This window comes from Berghia stephanieae, chromosome 3, assembly GCF_034508935.2.
Source record: "Berghia stephanieae isolate SIO BIC M18660-M18661 chromosome 3, UCSD_Bste_1.3, whole genome shotgun sequence".
NCBI classification, from domain to species: Eukaryota; Metazoa; Mollusca; class Gastropoda; order Nudibranchia; family Aeolidiidae; genus Berghia; species Berghia stephanieae.
The window spans coordinates 27268797-27287561 of record NC_088362.1 but is presented as its reverse complement, the minus strand read 5'-3'; the positions used below and the strand labels follow the sequence as shown (position 1 = coordinate 27287561).

Below are 18765 nucleotides of genomic sequence, written 5' to 3'. Positions count from 1 at the left end.
ACTCAGCTTCTCAGCTGTAAGTCTCTGGTTCAAGACCTGCTGTGGGTGGTGTAATGTTGAGTCTCTGGGGAAGAGTCTTTTTTCACATTCCTTCATTTCAATCAGGTGTAAAACGAGTAGCTAGCTGGTAATAGTAACAGAGTTGTTTATGTCGGAAAAAAAATTTCCCGTCTTGCCCTGCATGTTAAGTATTGCTGTTGGCCTGGAACCTCTTGTAAAGTGATTTGAGCACAATTGAGTGTTCTATTGAGATTGCGACATTTTTAGGTGTCAGTACCAGTAAAAAACATAAACCAAACAGAAGACTGGACTAAAAGAATTACAGATAAACGCATCCGAGAAGAGGTAAAACAAATAGAACTAGATAGATCAAACAGGAAACATAATTAAATTTAAAAGTGTGCTTGGTTTATGATCATCACCCACAAGTTTCATCGGATACAAGCACATGATCCCGTTAAGGGGAATACACTCATATTAAATATTCTCACATGCTTTTTAAAAAAATGTTCCTTCGCTCTATGGTTTTGTTTTTACGGCGACATTTTGATGTCAACTCAGCAGCCGTAAAACTTTCAACAGAGAATAGATCTTAAGTTTATCTGTCCTTGCAAGTGTCCATGAAAATTTACCATGACCAAATCAAACAAAGAAAGAGATAAAGATCCAAGATTTATTTATTTAGTCTGTGGCTATGTGATCTTGTGGTAAGACACTCGCTTTCGGATCGGAAGGTCTTGGGTTTCGAGCCTCGTTTGGCGCATAGTTGAGTCCTTGGAAAAAGGCTCTTTACTCGCATTTTCTCACCATACTCAGGTGTAAAATGAGTACCTGGCCGTTAACAGCGTTGTCTCTGTCTAAAAAAATTGTAATATCACCTAACAGGCATCATGTCCCGCCCTACATGTTAAGTGTTGCTGTTGGCCAGGGACCCCTTGTAAAGCGCTTTGATAATAATAATAATAATAATAATAATAATAATAATAATAATAATAATAATAATAATAATAATAATGATAAAAATAATAATAATAATAATAATTATAATAATAATTATAATAATAATATACTTTATTCATCCAAAAAAATGGAAATTCGTTTACAGACGTGGCATGCATAAAAATTTATAAACACAAAGTTGAGAATCTATGGCGACAATGTATACATATAAATATGCAAGTTTATTGGATATTGCGCTAGATAAAACCTCAAAAGATCTTACTGTTCCACCGAACACCAACAGTTGCCAACATAACCAATCAACTTTCGTGCTCTGGAAAAATATGTATTTCAAAAGTTGGCCAGAAAACTTGTCCTTCAAATATCGATTGACTCAAACTCTGACAGCTTTTGTCAAGATGAGGGTCATTTAAATTGATCGGAGGAGTTTTCTGGTCAAATTTTTAAATACGTTTTTGTCCAGAGTACGGTAGTTAATGGGTTAATATACTTATTTAGCAAGTCCTGTGCCTTTGACACACTGGGAAGTCCATACTCGCCTTGTGATTCCATGTATGACATTGCATGCCTCGTATGCCAACAACAAAAAATGCCATTAAAACAGGATTGGGTAATGTGGTCTTGTGGTAAGACACTTGCTTTCTGATAGGAAGGTCCTGGGTTCGAGCCTTGCTTGGCGCATAGTTGAGTCCTTGGACAAGAGTCTTTACTCCCATTCTCTCATCGTACTTGGGTGTAAAATGAGTACTTGGCCGTTAACAGTGATGAAACAGTGTCAGAAAAAAATGTATTGTTGCCTAACAGGCATCATGTGTCGTTATTTATGTTATGTGTTGTTGTTGGTCAGAGAACATTTGTAAAGCGCTTTGAGCACATTTAGTGGATATTGCGCTTTATAAAAGCTCAATTTTAAAAGAGCTCAATTTTAAAAAAGCTCAATTTTTACATAGATTAGAACATAAACATAAGATATCTAACAGAGGTGATTCTCGAGGAAGAAAATAATGGAGTGGCAATACATGTCAATGTTGTTATTGTTGTTAAGGGTTTTAGTGTGCTTGCAACACTTTTAGGTAATTTCAGCGCCAGTAAAAAGACAGAAAATGGGATAGTCACAGAAGTCTAGATTTATTAAAAGCACATGAAGTGAGAGAAATCGGGGTTTAAAAATTATTTATATTTTTTATTAAAAAAAAAAAAATTATGGGATGGCCCATTTATCCTAAATAATGCTTGCCTAATTAAAGACTACTATGATCAGTCTTGATATCCTTTTGCCTTAAATCATCTTGCCCATGGGCAAACAGGCAATCGTTGGTATCTCTGGGACATCCATCAGGATGGTGGCTAAAGAACCAACACAGAGTCGTTTTCAATGTGTTGCGTTTTTTATCTTTAGATTTCTGGGGGTTGCGACCAATCCAGGGATCGGACAGGGTGAAATCTCTCAGCTGGACATTTCCTCCTGTCACTTAAAGAGTAAAGAATAGTAGTAGTAGTAGTAATAATAATAATAATAATAATAATAATAATAATAATAATAATAATAAGTATAAGAATAACAATAATAATAATAATAATGATATAATGGTGATGATGATGATGATAATGATAATGAGGATGATGATGATTGTAATCAAGAATATAATATCTTAATTGCCAAGGTAGTCATTCCTCTCATTGTTATTCTTCATGCTGGCTAGAACTTTTCATATATCTTGTGATCAGAATGTGTAAAAGTCAAAACATGATCAGATTTATAATGTTTTTTTTCCATCTGGATATGTTTTTATGCTCGTCTGAGAAATATTTCTTAAAGGTGTCAGCATTATTCCGATAGTTTAGAGTCAGTTACTAAGTTGCCATGCGTCAAAACGAGGGAAGTGACGTTACGACTGTTGAAGCGTAATAGGGAGCAGGTAATAATAATAATAATAATGCTGAAAACTTATATAGCGCTATAACTCTGAGACACCAGACTCTAAGGTAATGGTGTATGATAATGATGTGGAGATGTAAAAAAGTCTGTATGAAACAGTGCCAGACAAAACGAAAAAAAAATACAAGAAAACACACAACCATCCCAAAAAATCAGCCTGCCCCTTCAATGGATTGAACCTAAGACCTCCGGAAATTAGGTCTGAAGTTCGATTCCCAGTCAAGGCATGCTGATTTTTTGGGGATAATTTTTTTTTCTTGTATTTTTTTCTTCCTGTTTGTCTGGCACTGTTTCATACACACTTTTCCAGATCTTAACCATCTTCACAAAGAAATGTCTCTCATGACGATATTATGACGTGTGACATAGATGCTAAAAATTGTATTTACATTTAAAACATGAAACACGAATTAAGCTTTTATGCTTTGTTAATATTAAGGGCCATGGATTTAGTTTCTTAAAGTGACAACATTTTCAATTTCCCATTTCTTGTCATTTCCACTTTACTTATCTGAACCAGCGACCAGCTGAGCTCTAGCCCTTCGGTCTTGTGTCATGACATAGAAGTTATACGTTTTTTGTAGCTGTTCCAGGTGTCTATACAGTGTGTTACTGATGCTTGGATTGGGTGGGAGGAATGTGCATCTCAGGCCTTCAAGAGGTTGACATTCGAGCAAAGGGTGGATTACTGTTTCATTGAGGTGTTGACATGGAGGGCACTTTAAAATCATTTTTCAGCATAATATCACTTTGAGACAACAGAGAAAGAGAAAAACCTGAGCTTTTATATAGCGCAATATCCACTAAACGTACTCAAAGCGCTTTACAAAGGGTCCCTGACCGACAGCAATACTTAACATGTAGAACGAGACATGACGCCTGCTGTTAAGCGATACTACAATTTTTTTCTGACAGACAAGGCTGTTAACGGCCAGGTACTCATTTTACATCTGAGTATGGTGAGAGAATGTGAGTAAAGAGTCTTTTCCAGGGACTCAATTATGCGCTGAGCGAGGCTCAAACCCAGGACTTTCCGATCAGAAGGCGAGTGTCATACCACTAGACCACATAGCCGCATAGTGTAATAGTGATCTGACTGATAGCAGCTTACCTTGAAAGACATGGCTGTGGTTACGGAGCAACGTCTGCAATCCTCCACATTCTGATTTCAGTTCTTGAAGGACTGACTGGTCAAACAATTTCACCACTTCACTCAAAGCTACTGTGCCTGTGGGAAATCAATGCATTCGTATTTTTAATGGTGAAATAATCTTTTTAAAAAACAACCATAAATACATACAGTAGAATTACTTTAAACCAAAATTTTGGGGACCTTCTAAACCATTTCGGTTTAAAGACATTTTGGTTTAAAGCAAGTTCCCGTTTTGCAATGTTTTTCAAGGGTAGTAACTATTTAAGGAATTTGCTCATTTAATCGCATCATGGGTTTCCTATTAAATGGAGTTGTTGAATAAATGCCGTCTTCGTAACCATTAAAAAATTATTTATTTAAAAAAAATAAATTTTTTTTGTTTGTTTTAAAATATTTTTGGGGGTTTTCGTTTTCAAATCAAAATTGTTGAAAGAGTTGAGTTCGGGATGCCGTGTATTTTACATTATATCTCCGTCTTGATCAACTTCTTTTTCATCGACTTCACATAGTATTTTGATTTTAAACTCCAACGTGTAAGCACAGTGCTTTCTTTTAGACATCTTTTAGTAAAATGCAAAGCTAAAATAAGATCGAAAGTTCTTGTGCGATAATTGATGATGAATGATGCGCAGCTACTCAGAGGTGAAGTGAAGTAGAAATGAATATGCGTGTAAATGCTAAGCTGTCTACTACACATCTCTCTTTTGTTGAAAAGCCATTAGGTTCAAAGGCCTAATTACATCACCCCCCCCCCCCTCACACACACACACACATTTAAACAAAGTGGAAATGAAATGGCATGTCAATGGTAAGTTGTCTACCACCCCCCTCCTTATTGTCGTGTTGAAAATCCAGTCAGTTCCAAAGCTTCAACACACGAGCGAGAACATCTCGCTTGCGTGATTCTACACCCCAACTCCCCCTCTTTCCTCATTTTTCGCCTGCCAGTCACCCGCTGTCTTCCTTTTTCAGTCTGTGCGATTTATTGTGGTGTTGGCCAAGCCCAAGTGCAGTGATCAGTGACATCTATAGAGTATATGAAGTCCTAGGCAGTGATTGAAGTGTTTGCCTACAACCCACCCCCACTCCACCCATCACCCTCATCTTATACTTATGCTCTTTGTTTAATATCGCCGAGCATTATTACGTGAGGCCTCCTTCCCGAATTTTAAAAGAAAAATAGAGAGAGAAAAAGGGAAGGTGCTCTCAAGTTGTTTCGGTTTAAAGAAAGTCCTGCTTAAAAGTATTTCGGTTCATCGTAAGAATTAGTACAAAGATAATGAAGAAACTAGTACAATTTATTAAATTCTTTGCGGTTTAAGGTATTTTTCGGTTTAGCTTCTTTCGGTCTAAAGTAATTTTACTGTATTTTGAATTCGTTTTGTTTATTTGTCTGCTATTTTGTTGGGGTTCTTTTTTTGGGGGGGGGGGGGGGGGGGGCCTTTTGCGAATTTAAGGTCATCAAAGGGACGAAAAATCTTCATGAACATCCAAGTAGTGATAATTGTAGGGATAAAGATGATACTTTAGTGGTGGCTGGATAATGAGGTCATATAGTATGTTAGAGTGACGATATAACAGTGGGAATTAATTTGCTGTCATTGATGTCTTTTAAAGGGTTTTTTTTTTTAATCATGCACTTTTTCTTCTTCTCTTGTAAGGTCCAATCATGACAGTCACATGATTTCAAACATTCTGGACAGATGGCATATTTTTTTTTCTCATTCCTTTGAGGATTAGCTGTAACATCAAAACTAGGAACAATTGAAAATTAAAAAAAAAAAAGAAAAGAAAAGAAAAGAAAACAATATGAGGGCAAGACATAGATCCATACCTCCTTTACACCATTTGGCACCACTGTCAAGGGAGACAGTATTGTCCTTGTCAGCAGCTAAAACTTTATTGAAAACAACATCCACAATATTTTGTTTAGTTTTATCCGATACACTTTGACAATTTCTGACCTTAAGTTCAACCCTTGGTTTGAAGTCAGAGGCCCACTGTGATGATGATGATTCTGAATTTTTGTCTAATTTACATTTCTTACAAGCATATTCCTGAGACTTTTCACTATCTTTTGTCAACTCATGATCACAAGAACACAAAAAAGATCTTTTTTCCCTGGATGCTGTGTCCAAACATATTGATTTAGAATCGGATGGGCACAAGTTATCCGAAAATCCATAAATATTTTTCTCTTCGTCATTGACTGATGCGTTTTCCGGGATTTCCTTGTCATCACGTTTTTGTTTAGTATGACTATCGATGAACTCTTGTCTCTGCTTATCGGCTTCCTCTTCTCCACATCGTAAATATGTTCTGTACCTCCCAATGTAAGAAATCTGAAGTGAATTGTGAAAATAAAAAACAGAACAACTTTTAACATATGGACATTAAGGGGGGGGGGGGGGGGGGGGGGGGGGGGGAAGGGGGAGGGGGGAAGGGAGGTGAAAAAATAATATGTTTATATGTTTTAAACAATTAATCTATTAATTAAATTTTAAAATAATTTTATTATTATTATTATTATTATTATTATTATTATTATTATTATTATTATTATTATTATTATTATTATTATCATTATTATTATTATTATTATTATTATTATTATTATTGTTTGCTTTGCTTTATTATCGATTTTACTTACTTTGAGTTGTTGATTGAAAATATTATATTCATGTACGTGTTATTTTGGCAATTGCCTAAAAATAAATCTTTGAATTGAATTGAATATAAATATTTTCAACGTCATTTTCTATATATTTCTATATACTTTTTATACTAAAAATAAAAAGGCCCCAGAAAAGACTTACCCTCTTTGTGGAAGGGATTCTGAGTGTATCCCATTCAGCGTTGAATCCACAGTTAGAAATGACATCCCCCACATAATTCAAATAGGAACTGTATTTACTCTTGCCTTTATCACAGGCTGTAAACTTTCCAACAAAGTCATAATGGCAGCAAGGCAGCACAAAGAAACAGCAGTCATAGGAAGACCTAACAAATAAAATATAGATACACTGAGTTTTATATGAAACAATAAATCCTCGCTTTAATGGATAGAAAATAAAGTGAGTAAAGCTGACTCCTGTACATGTGTTGTTTTTTTGGGGTTTTTTTTTAAGGTGACACTACTGTCCACCCAGCTGTGATCGGGTAGCTGTGTGTACTGGATTGAGTGGAAAGTATTTTGTGATAGACTAGTTTTTTCGATATGTAGCAATTGCCTACACGGTTAAAAGGGAACGTGAGTTACAAAATACAAAGGTAAAAGCTCTTCTTTCAAAATCAACCGGCAAGCGTCATCTTTCTTCTTTTCATCCCCCCCTCTCTCTCTCTCTCTCTCTCTCTCTCTCTCTCTCTCTCTCTCTCTCTCTCTCTCTCTCTCTCTCTCTCTCTCTCCCTCCTCCCTCCCTCCTCTCTCTCTCCCTCCCCTCCCTCCCTCCCTCTCCTCTCCTCTCTCTCTCTCTCTCTCTCTCTCTCTTCTCTCTCTCTCTCTCTCTCTCTCTCTCTCTCTCTCTAATCATGATTTTCTACACTAGTGTTCTATTGTGTTGTAGCTTATGGCAAGTCTCTTAATATTGAAAATTTTTTTTTTAAATTGAGCTTTTATATAGCGCAATATCCACTAAATGTGCTCAAAGCGCTTTACAAGGGGCCCATGGCCAACAGCAACATTTAACATTTATTAGGATGGGACAACGCTTGTTAGGCGATGTTACAATTTTTTTCGGACAGAGACAACGCTGTTAACAGCTACTCATTTTACACCTGAATACCCTATAGATAATCAATGTAAGCCTAGATATTCTTTGTAAATCAAACAATTGCTTGCAACCCTTTGGATGGATTGCCAGTTTCTTGGAATCGTATTCTTAGGGAATTGAAAGCAAACAAACCTTGCAGCAATGACTGGAATCCAGGGAGTCAACTCATCGCTGTGATTGCCAATTATCCAATCATAGTCAGGAAAAAGGTGCTCAGCGGACGGTCTCACCATTGATTCCTGTATGGTGTCAAGAGATGGCGATTGGTCAATTAAATAAATTGGAAAATCATATTTACATACCTTATTTAAATGGTTCACATTGCTTTATAAAATAATTTCCCTAGCAAGAGTCATAAAGAACAGAATTTCCATCTCATACAGTACTAGTTGCCTGATATGACCCACCTTTGTCAGCTACCTGATAAGATTTGTCACTGCTTTTATAAGGTACTTCAAAATGAGGGACATTTTGAGCAGAATGAGGGACACAAACACACACAAACACGCATACACACACACACACACACACACACACACACACACACAAATACACACTGCCAAAATTAAATAGGGACAGTAGCCGACAGTACTCAATAATACTACAAATTGGATGTAGTTTAAAATATCTCAGTCATTGACCCCACGGATTGGAGGCATCATATTATAATAATACCTCGGTCATTGACCTCACGTATTGGAGGCATCATATAATAATACCTCGGTCATTGACCTCACGTATCGGAGGCATCATATAATAATACCTCGGTCATTGACCTCCTAACATACAATATTATCTGACATAAACTACATACTAATCAGGGACTAATCAGACACACAAAATGTGTATTGATCGACTATATATAGGATGATACCACAGTCATATTCTCCTAATGCTGATAACTATCAACAACTGGGCTGGGACATGAAGAGGTGATGCAGGACAGTCGCCCCAAAAGTGGGAATGTCCCGCATGATGCTGGACACTTGGCAAACCCTGTTCAAACCCTTTATCGATTAAAGGCAGGGTCACCTCTTGACAATCTTGTCCACTTATTTCCACATTGACCATATACAATGTACATCGAATTTTACAAATGAAAAGACACTATTTAGCTCCAGTGGAACATTATTTGTAAGAATTCAAAATCAAAGTGTAAAAAATTATAGCTGTCCTTCACAGCCATTGTCCAACTTATATGATTAAATCATTTTGAAAAAGATATTTTCTATGCTGTCGCTGTTATTTTACAAGCAGTATATTTGATTGAAAGAAAACCATTTTATACATCACATCTCCCGCCTAAATTAGAAAATGCCCAAAATGAGCATCCCCCCCCCCCACCCCCCTTCTATGGATTGGTCAAATTGCACCCCACCCCCTTCTTTAGTCAAATTGCACACCCCTCTCCCCCTTCTATGGATTGGTAAAATTGTGCTATTCCCCTTCTATTGAAGTTTGCCCAAAATGCAGACCCCCCCCCCCCCACCCACCCACCACACACACACACACACACACACATACACACACACACACACACTTTCTATTTGATACACTAAGAATACTATGGTAAATCCTCACTATACAATTATTCGAAATCCCAAACAAATTACCTGTAAGTTAACATCTGGACCAAATGTGTCCCAAATTTTTCTCTTTCTCAAGTCAATACCCAAACCTTTGTGCTGTAGATTGTAAAAGGAAAAAAAATTAAATGCATTGTATTTCATTCAAGAAATAAATCCAATTGTTTATATCAAGCAATTCCATTTAATTAACAGTGGAATCTCAAGCTCTCTTGATGCTTTCTTGTAAATAACAAATGCATGGGCAAGACATAACCACTAAAAGTGTGAAGGTATGGCTTTTATTCCACTCTCGAAAGAACTGGAGAGCTTTAATCAATACGAATTACACACTTTATCTGAGGCAAAATCGGTACTTTAAAGTGACTTATACCTTGCACCAAGACTTATGATGTTGTTGGTGATAAACTCATCAAAGAGATCACATTTTTTCTTAGAAACTTGAGATTCTATAATTGTTCAGAGCTTCTACTATCTGGGGAGGGGGGGGGGGGGTCTCTTGCATAGTGTTTAGAGCAAATTAAGTCAATTTTGCGCTTCACAAAAGCTAAAGGGTTTTTTTTTATTATGTACTCTTTTTAATCCCTATGAGCATGAGGCAAATCTTTTTACAGAGCTAAAAATCTTTAGTAGAGTACCCTTGCAGCCCTAGCATCAGGACAAAGGAACTTAATCAAGGTCACAGAGTGGCAGGTTTGAAACAAACCAGAATTTCCAGTTTCAAGGTTTGGAGCTGGAGTATATCTCGAATCTGTAGCTTTAAACACAGTCAATATAAACAATTAATTATTACCCTTTGGATAGACTGATAGTTTACTTCAGTCAGATCTGGAAGACTCTACTACTCAAACACAGCTGAGTGGACAGAGGTGTACTTGTGAAAAAGTCAACTGAACACTGTACCAATACTAGGTCTTTTCCTGTGAGTCAAAAGCTCTACCAAATGAGCTGTCAGGATCCTTCCCCCCCCCCCCCCCCCCCCCTCTCTCTCTCTCTCTCTCTTCAACCCATGTGCCAAACATATTTTCCAACATTTATAGGATTCACTAAAATAAGTGGAAGACCGAGGTGATAAATTTTGAAAACCAGACTTCTTTCATGAATAACTGTCTTTATGACAATTTTATCCAATATGATAAGAATTTGATGGCTAGGGAACCAACACCTTTTCAACGCTAATTGTTAATGATATGAACAATTCTTAGATTTCATCGAATGATTTTCATCATTATGAGATAAGGAATTATTTGACCCACTCCCCCCCCCCCCCATTCCCAAAATAAAAAATAAATAAATAAAAATTTAAAAAACCCACCAAAATTATGTCAATCAATTGATCAAGGTAATAATGTACTTACTCCCTCTTTGGTCAAGATGTAGACGAGAAGGCCATTGCCACATCCAAGGTCTACAAAACTTTGTTTGCCTTGTAGATTTTTAATCCGTCTGTCTTCCTCCCAGATCAACTAGATGGAAAGCACACCAAAGAAAACACATGCTGAATAGCTGTTAACATTACATTTTTAATAAATGACTCCAACCACTCAATAGATTGGCAAATAAGAAAATGAAAATAATAAAAGGGGTGGGGATTGAACGGAAGCCCGTTTCATCCAACCTGAGCAATCATTGATGATAATAATATCAACGAGTGTTCAAGTCTTGAGGGAACACAAACATGGTCCTCTTAACATAAGTTTGCCACTACCATGAGGGTGAGGGCGAGTCAATAATAATACACAACCACAAAATAAAATTAAAAACTTCAACTCTTTAGTTTTGGTTCCTTAATCAGAATCATGATAGCACTTTGCCTACATGAATGATATTATGATAATTATTATTATATTTAGGTATTTAATTAATGAAGACTAAAATAGGGATCTTACTCGCCTTTACCTTAAAGAATAAAAGAGCAAATTTTTTCTCTCTGTATTTTTCTATTTTGAGGACAAAAGAGATTAATATTTGAATAACTGACAATCTTCACTACACACTTACCAATAAATATGATGCAAGGGCAATATCTTCGTAAACAAACTTTTGAGGATCTGTTGTTTCTGTCCAGTTCTATAATGGAAACAATCAAATCAAATCAAATCAGTCTTTTCAGACCAACTCTTTTTTTTTTTTTTTTTTTTTTTAATATATAGGATGTTCCACAAAAAGATCATATTCACTCAGAAATGAGAAATACCTGGAGTCCGGGTTCTCTAAACATTGAAAATTAGAATACTGTCCCCTTGATTGTATATGAATGGAGTCATTAAAAATTGATTGAATAGTCTTCAAATAATAACAACAACAACAACAATAATAATAATAATAATAATAATAATAATAATAACAATAATAATAATAATAATAATAATATAAATAATAAAATAATAATAATAATAATAATAATAATAATAGTACTAAATAATAATATAATAATAATAATAATAATAATAATAATAATAATAAATAATAATAATAATAATAATAATAATAATAATAATAATAATAAATAATAATAATAATAAATAAAAATAATAATTCTTTTAAAAATAACAACAATATCAATAAATTTAAAGAAAAAAAATATTTCTCTTTGACCTCCATCTGCTCTGCTTGCCCTAGGAGGCACCCTCCATGCAAAGCTTTTCTATTGTAGCATGTCTTTTGATGTGGCTAGAGTATGTTAGCTTCAATTTCTTGATGGTTGACATGAGCTGACAAATCTTTGAGGCCTATTCTCTCCAAGATGCCGCTGTTTGATGTCTTGGCTGTTCATGGGATTTTTAGGACCTTGAACCAGATGCTGAAAATCTGATTTCAGGTCAAATTCATAACAATATAGTTTTCTAAAAGGTGTCTGTTGTGAAAAATGAATGCAGTTTCTTATCCTGTTTATGTACTTTTTATCATTTTAGCTTGAAATTCAAACTCATAGCTGGTGTCCTGTCAGTGTTGACAATTTTGTAGATATTGTGAGCCTCCGCCCCGTTCTCCATCTGTTTTTTTAATCAGCAATTGCAGTTTATTTAAAGTATTTGTAATGCATTGTCTTTTTCCCTCTATAGAAACTGGGATAAACTCTAGCTCCATGGGCCTAATGGCTCTGAAGGATTACAAAAGTAATGCAATTGTTTTGTGGTTTTGCATAAATACACAATTTATGATGCCTTGCCTTGTCTTGTCATTAAGTCGCAACTTCCTGCTTCGAAGATAATCGCGATTGTGAGTGTGGTGAGAATAATTGGACGTGCCTAGCTTTTATTTTGATTTAATTGATTTCTCTTTTGTATGTTGTATGTGTTTGTTATTATTTATTTCCTTTATAAAAATAAATGGTTTATTCACTGAGTGGCGTATTCCTAGGTTGGTCTTATGATTATATTGTAAGCCTATGGATTTATTTTTTTCGACGCTTTACATATAATATCCAAAGGCTCATAAAGGACTTCTTTTTCAATTGTTAATCCAACCCCCACAGCAGTGGATACTACATTAATAAAAATCAAGTTTTTGTTAACCTCACCTTTACCAAATCTCTTCCATACACATTCTTTAAACGAATGTATGTCTTCTGATATTCTTCAACATCAACAAGCTGCAGTGACCTCACAGAAGTGGAAATATCACCAATTGTGGACCAGTTCGCCAGCTTGTCCAGCAGGATAGATGAGAGCCATTTGGAAGAGAGCTGTCTCTTTGATACTTCTGGTTGTTCATGATCACAAGACCAGGACATCACAATTTCATTCAAGGAATCTTGAGGGCTGTGATATAAATAAAGTGTTAATGCTCATTCTATGGGGAAAAATGTCAAATGCAATTCAAATAATGGTGATAGCTTTAATTGATAATGTTTGTAAACAACGAGGCAAGTTACACCTATGAGTGTGGTAGAAGTAGAAATAATAATAGTAATAAGTAATAATAATCGTAGTAGTAGTAGTAGTAGTAGTAGTAGTAGTAGTAGTAGTAGTAGTAGTAGTAGTAGTAGTAGTAGTAGTAGTAGTAGTAGTAGTGCGGCTATGTGGTCTTGTGGTATGACACTCGCTTTCGGATCGGAAGGTCCTGGGTTCGAGCCTCGCGCTCGGTGCATAGTTGAGTTCTTGGAAAAGGCTCTTTACTCACATTCTCTCACCGTACTCAGATGTAAAATGAGTACCTGGCCGTTGACAGCGTTGTCTTTGTCTGAAAAATTGTAATATCGCCTGACAGGCGCATGTTCCGTCCTACATGTTAAATGTTGCTGTTGACTAGGGACCCCTTGTAAAGCGCTTTGAGCACATTTAGTGGATATTGCACTATATAAAGCTCAATTTTTTTTTAGTAGTAGTAGTAGTCATAATAGTAGTATTAGTAGTAGTATGGGTAGTAGCAGCAGCAGTAATAATAATAACAATAATAATAATAATAAAAATTCTTAGAACTGATAGTTCGACTACATAAATATCCAAAATCACAATCAAATCTGATATTTCGTAACAGATGGATTAAATTAATAAAATTACTACGATAAAAACAGACTTTTTCAATCCTAACTGAATGAATATTCAACCTTCTTTGTTCCAATTTAAATTAATAATATGACCACGATAAACACAGCCTTTTTCAATGCTAACTGAATGAATATTCACTCTTCATTGTTCCAGATTAAATTAATAAAATGACTACGATAAAAACAGACTTTTTCAATGCTAACTGAATGAATATTCACCCTTCATTGTTCCAGATTAAATTAACAAAATGACTACAATAAAAACAGACGTTTTCAATGCTAACTGAATGAATATTCACCCTTCATTGTTCCAGATTAAATTAATAAAATGACTACAATAAAAACAGACGTTTTCAATGCTAACTGAATGAATATTCACCCTTCATTGTTCCAGATTAAATTAACAAAATGACTATGATAAAAACAGACTTTTTCAATGCTAACTGAATGAATATTCACCCTTCATTGTTCCGATTAAATTAACAAAATGACTATGATAAAAACAGACTTTTTCAATGCTAACTGAATGAATTCACCCTTCATTGTTCCATATTAAATTAATAAAATGACTATGATGAAAACAGACTTTTTCAATACTAACAAAATGAATATTCACCTTTCATTGTCACTAGGCAAGCCCCTGAACTGAACAGAGTATGATATCTCATTGGTAAAATATGGTTTGCTGCTATCATTGGTCCGTTCACCGTCAGTGACAGGAAAAAAGTACACAGTCCCGGCTGCCTTATCTGAGAAATTCAAGCATGGATAGATAAATAACAATGAGCAATAATCAAGTACAAACTGGTTTTAATATTCAAATAACTAAATAAGAAAACAGACAATCAATAATAAAAACAATAATAATAACAATAATCATAATAATAATAATAACAATAATATTACATTGCCAATACAATCCCAAAGTTTCCTTATTTTAAATGAGTAAAGCGCCAAAAGTTAATGGTAGTGATTGTAGTACTGGTGGTAGTGAGGATGAAGTGGTGGTGGTTGTAGTAGTAGTGGTAGTGATGATGATGATGTGATAGTGGTTGTTGTTGTTGTGGTAGTGATGATGATGTGGTGGTGGTGGTTGTAGTAGTTGTGCTTATGATAATAATGATGTGGTGGTGGTTGTAGTAGTAGTGGTCGTGATGATGATGATGATGTGATAGTGGTTGTTGTTGTTGTTGTTGTGGTAGTGATGATGATGTGGTGGTAGTGGTTGTAGTAGTTGTGGTTATGATAATAATGATGTGGTGGTGGTTGTAGTAGCAGTGGTCGTGATGATGATGTGGTGGTGGTGTTTGTAGTAGCAGTGGTAGTGATGATGTTGTGGTGGTGGTTGTATAGTAGTGGTAATGTTAATGATGAGGTGGTGGTGGTGCTTGTTGTAGTAGTGGTAGTGATGATGATGTGGTGTTGATGGGTGTAGTGGTAGTGATGATGATGTGGTGTTGATGGTTGTAGTGGTAGTGATGATGATGTGGTGGTGGTTGTAGTAGTGGTAGTGATGATGATGATGTGGTGGTTGGTTGAAGTGGTAGTGATGATGATGTGGTGGTGGTGGTTGTAGTGGTAGTGATAATGATGTGGTGTTGGTGGTTGTAGTAGTAGAGGTAGTGATGATGATGTGGTGGTGGTGGTTGTAGTGGTAGTGATGATGATGTGGTGGTGGTGTAGTAGTGGTCGTGATAATAATGTGGTGTTGGTGGTTGTAGTAGTAGAGGTAGTGATGATGATGTGGTGGTGGTGTAGTAGTAGTGGTAGTGATGATGATGTGGTGGTGATGTAGTAGTGGTAGTGATAATGATGTGGTGTTGGTGGTTGTAGTAGTAGAGGTAGTGATGATGATGTGATAGTGGTTGTTGTTGTTGTGGTAGTGATGATGATGTGGTGCTAGTGGTTGCAGTATATTAATGGTAGTGATGATGATGGGGTGGTGGTCGTTGCAGTAGTATTGGTAGTGATAATGGTTGTAGTAGTAGTGATGATGTGGTGGTTGGACGGATGGGGGGTATCCTTGGAACAATTTGATGGAAGATGCCCGGAACCCGGAGTTTTGGCACCACTGACTACTTCTACTACTATTACTACTACTACTACTACTACTACTACTACTACTACAACTATAACTAATACTACTACTACTAATTCCACTACTACGACTACTACTACTACTACTACTTCTACTACTACTACTACTACTACTACTACTACTACTACTACTACTTCTACTACTACTACGACCTCTACTGCCATCACCACCATCACATTGAAGTGCTTCTTTTTCACAAAATTATGTTCGTTATTACTCATCAAGGTTCAGTGTTGACTATTAAACTGCCCACTACTTTAAAAAAGAAAGAAACAAAATCCTCCAAAAGTCTCTCTCTCTCCCCCCCCCCCCCCACCTCTCTCTCTTTCTCTTTTTATCTCTCTCTCTCTCTCTCTCTCTCTCTCTCTCTCTCTCTCTCTCTCTCTGTCTTCTCTCTCCCATTGTTGTATTTTAGTCCATCTGAAATAAAGTTTTGTGTACGGATATTTCAAAACAAAGCTTAACTAGTCATCTCGTCATGATTTAGAATTTGAATTTGATATAGGCTATTTATGAGTAAATCATCACTCCAACACCTTTAATGAGTTAAATAATTACAACTCGTCTCTTACATCACTGCTCCATTGCATACGGTCTTTACTAACTCTCACTAACACACTGCCTACAAACTACACAGTGCTAGTCAATGGCCTTAACCATCCCGGCTCAAGACGTGGGCGACAAGGCCTGTACTCTAGTCGGCCATGTGTATGACTATATTTTTAAGTTACTGTTCTGATACCAGGTCCCCGGTTCTTCATATTTAATTCTGTCTCAGCCCCTTCTCTTTGAACTGTCAGGCTACACTGCTGGTCAGTGTCACTATTCAAAGGTTTGACAATCTTATTCAAAATTCCAGATAAGGTTTCAAACTTTTCGATTATCAAGGCTTAGAAGAGCAATATCATCAGCAGTGACTTCTTTATGAAATTTCAAAGCCAGAATTGAAAACATATATTATATACATTTTTACTTTTCTTGTGACTCAGTCCAGTATAAATAAAAAGAGAACAGTTGACGATAAACAGCCATGTCTTACACATCTGACAAAAGTGATAACTGACATTAATTTCAGTCACATTAATCCCTGAGCCACTTTAATTAGTAGAGAGTGGAATTTACGAGAAATCAGTCCCAGTTTATTGATGTGGGTTCAAGTGATTTTTGTTGTTGTGGTTTTTGTTTTTACCCAATCCTCTTCCCAATGGATTGTCATTAATGTCCATCCGGCAATGATGGGATAATTAGTAGATTGAGAAAAAAGATATTTGCTAGTCTCATGTCCGATTCAAAATTTTGTTTTCGCATTGAATTTGTATTGTGTGAATGGGGTCCCAATATCTCAGTTGGTAGAGCACTCGCTTCACAAGCAAAGGGACCAAGATCGATCCCAGGTGCAGTCGAGATTTTTTCTGACAATCCTTTCGACCCAGCAGTGAATGGGTAGCGGAGTCTGTTAGATTTGGTTGAAAGTACTTTGCAATAGACTAGCATCCTATCCAAAGGGTAGCAAGCAATTTCGATTGTTCGTTTCACACTCTAGAAATCGGGATAAACTCTGACTCCATCAATGGACCTAATGGCTCTGAAGGACTGCAGAATGGGGATGGATGGCGCAAAGAAGCTGAGGACTGGCATTTCTTGTAGAAAAGACTTTTGAAACTCTTACCATAAAGTACAACTTCCAGTACCTTTGGGAAAAATTCTGACTTCGGAATAAGCTCTCTCGTGATGACAGTGTATGAGGAGGTCTCGGCAGATAGGTCCTCAAAGTCAAAGGATAATTGTTCAGTAAATTTGGGTGAGACGAAACCGTCAATGTGTTCATTTAAGAATAGATTTAGACGTTCACTCGAATCTATTCTACTTAAAGAAACTAATTTTGCACCACAGAGTCGTCTGTTCACAACATGTGGTTTATTAATCCACACTGTGACTGCTTTCAAGAATAAAGATTCTATTCCTTTACAATTCACAGATGATTTACATTGCATACATTCTTCGAATTTTAATTTATCATTCAAGACTGACTTATTAGTGTCAGGCATCAAAGACATTTTTCACGTCCAAATCTTCAAACTGTAGTCATCGGCATGCGGCCTGTGGCTGTGAGGTTTGTAAACTTTGTTGGTGAGTGAGGGCGGTAGGCAGTTGTTATGAGACAGTGTCAGTGTCAGTGACATACAGTTACAGTAGGTACAACAAGAGCAACACTGACATCAATGATAATGAAATCTACAAAACTGGTAGGGAAACGTTTCTATCATGTTACTTGAATAGTCTATGTTTTTTATTTATTTAAACAAAGTATTCCGTTTTAAGCTGGTGGTAAGCAGGCAGCACTGAAGTTGGAGCATTGAAGCACCTATCATCATCACTGTTTGTTTACAGTTTGGCACAATGTGTGTGTGATCGAGGAAAGAAGATAACAGTTCCAACAGTTTTTAAATGTGACCACCACCCCCCCCCCCCCCCCCCCCAATCCCGTTCCCCCTTCCTCCTTCCCTAAAATCTGGCAAGACACGTCGGGCATGACTTATTTAAATTCAAGAATAAAATGTGGAAATTGGATTAAAATTTCTTGGTATCCTATTTCAACTTAACTTTGAATGGTCTACCAAATGAGCTATCGGGTCCCCCCCCCCCCCTTCTGTATTACTTAATGAGGTTTTATTTAATTTATTTCACGAATAAGTGGTCGTCCATCCCATCTCTCATCTGTTATAAACATGTGCAAGATGACCACTTATTCGTGAAATAAATTAAA

At 36.2% G+C, this 18765-nt stretch overlaps 1 protein-coding gene across 1 annotated transcript; it reads right to left on the bottom strand.

The window, feature by feature from the left end:
* Positions 1–1053: 1053 nt before the first annotated feature.
* Positions 1054–18408, bottom strand: LOC144967458 (putative tRNA (uracil-O(2)-)-methyltransferase). Its single transcript, XM_078904736.1, has 11 exons — positions 17668–18408; positions 14517–14649; positions 12932–13172; positions 11410–11478; positions 10767–10874; positions 9436–9507; positions 7955–8061; positions 6869–7052; positions 5887–6394; positions 4011–4127; positions 1054–2431 (listed from the first exon to the last, which is right to left on the bottom strand). Exons 1-11 carry the CDS (start codon positions 18053–18055, stop codon positions 2202–2204), a joined length of 2157 nt encoding a protein of 718 aa, XP_078760862.1. The 5' UTR covers positions 18056–18408; the 3' UTR covers positions 1054–2201.
* Between the last annotated feature and the right edge of the window lie 357 nt (positions 18409–18765).

Bases quoted from the DNA above. Each gene is read 5' to 3' on its own strand.
- LOC144967458 (XM_078904736.1), bottom strand. From the start codon at position 18,055: ATGTCTTTGATGCCTGACACTAATAAGTCAGTCTTGAATGATAAATTA. The intron at 10,875-11,409 runs GTAAGTGTGTAG...CTTTCCATCTAG, and splicing joins CCCTTGCATCATATTTATTG to TTGATCTGGGAGGAAGACAG. The intron at 2,432-4,010 runs GTAAGCTGCTAT...TTACTCTTTAAG, and splicing joins CCACAGCCATGTCTTTCAAG to TGACAGGAGGAAATGTCCAG.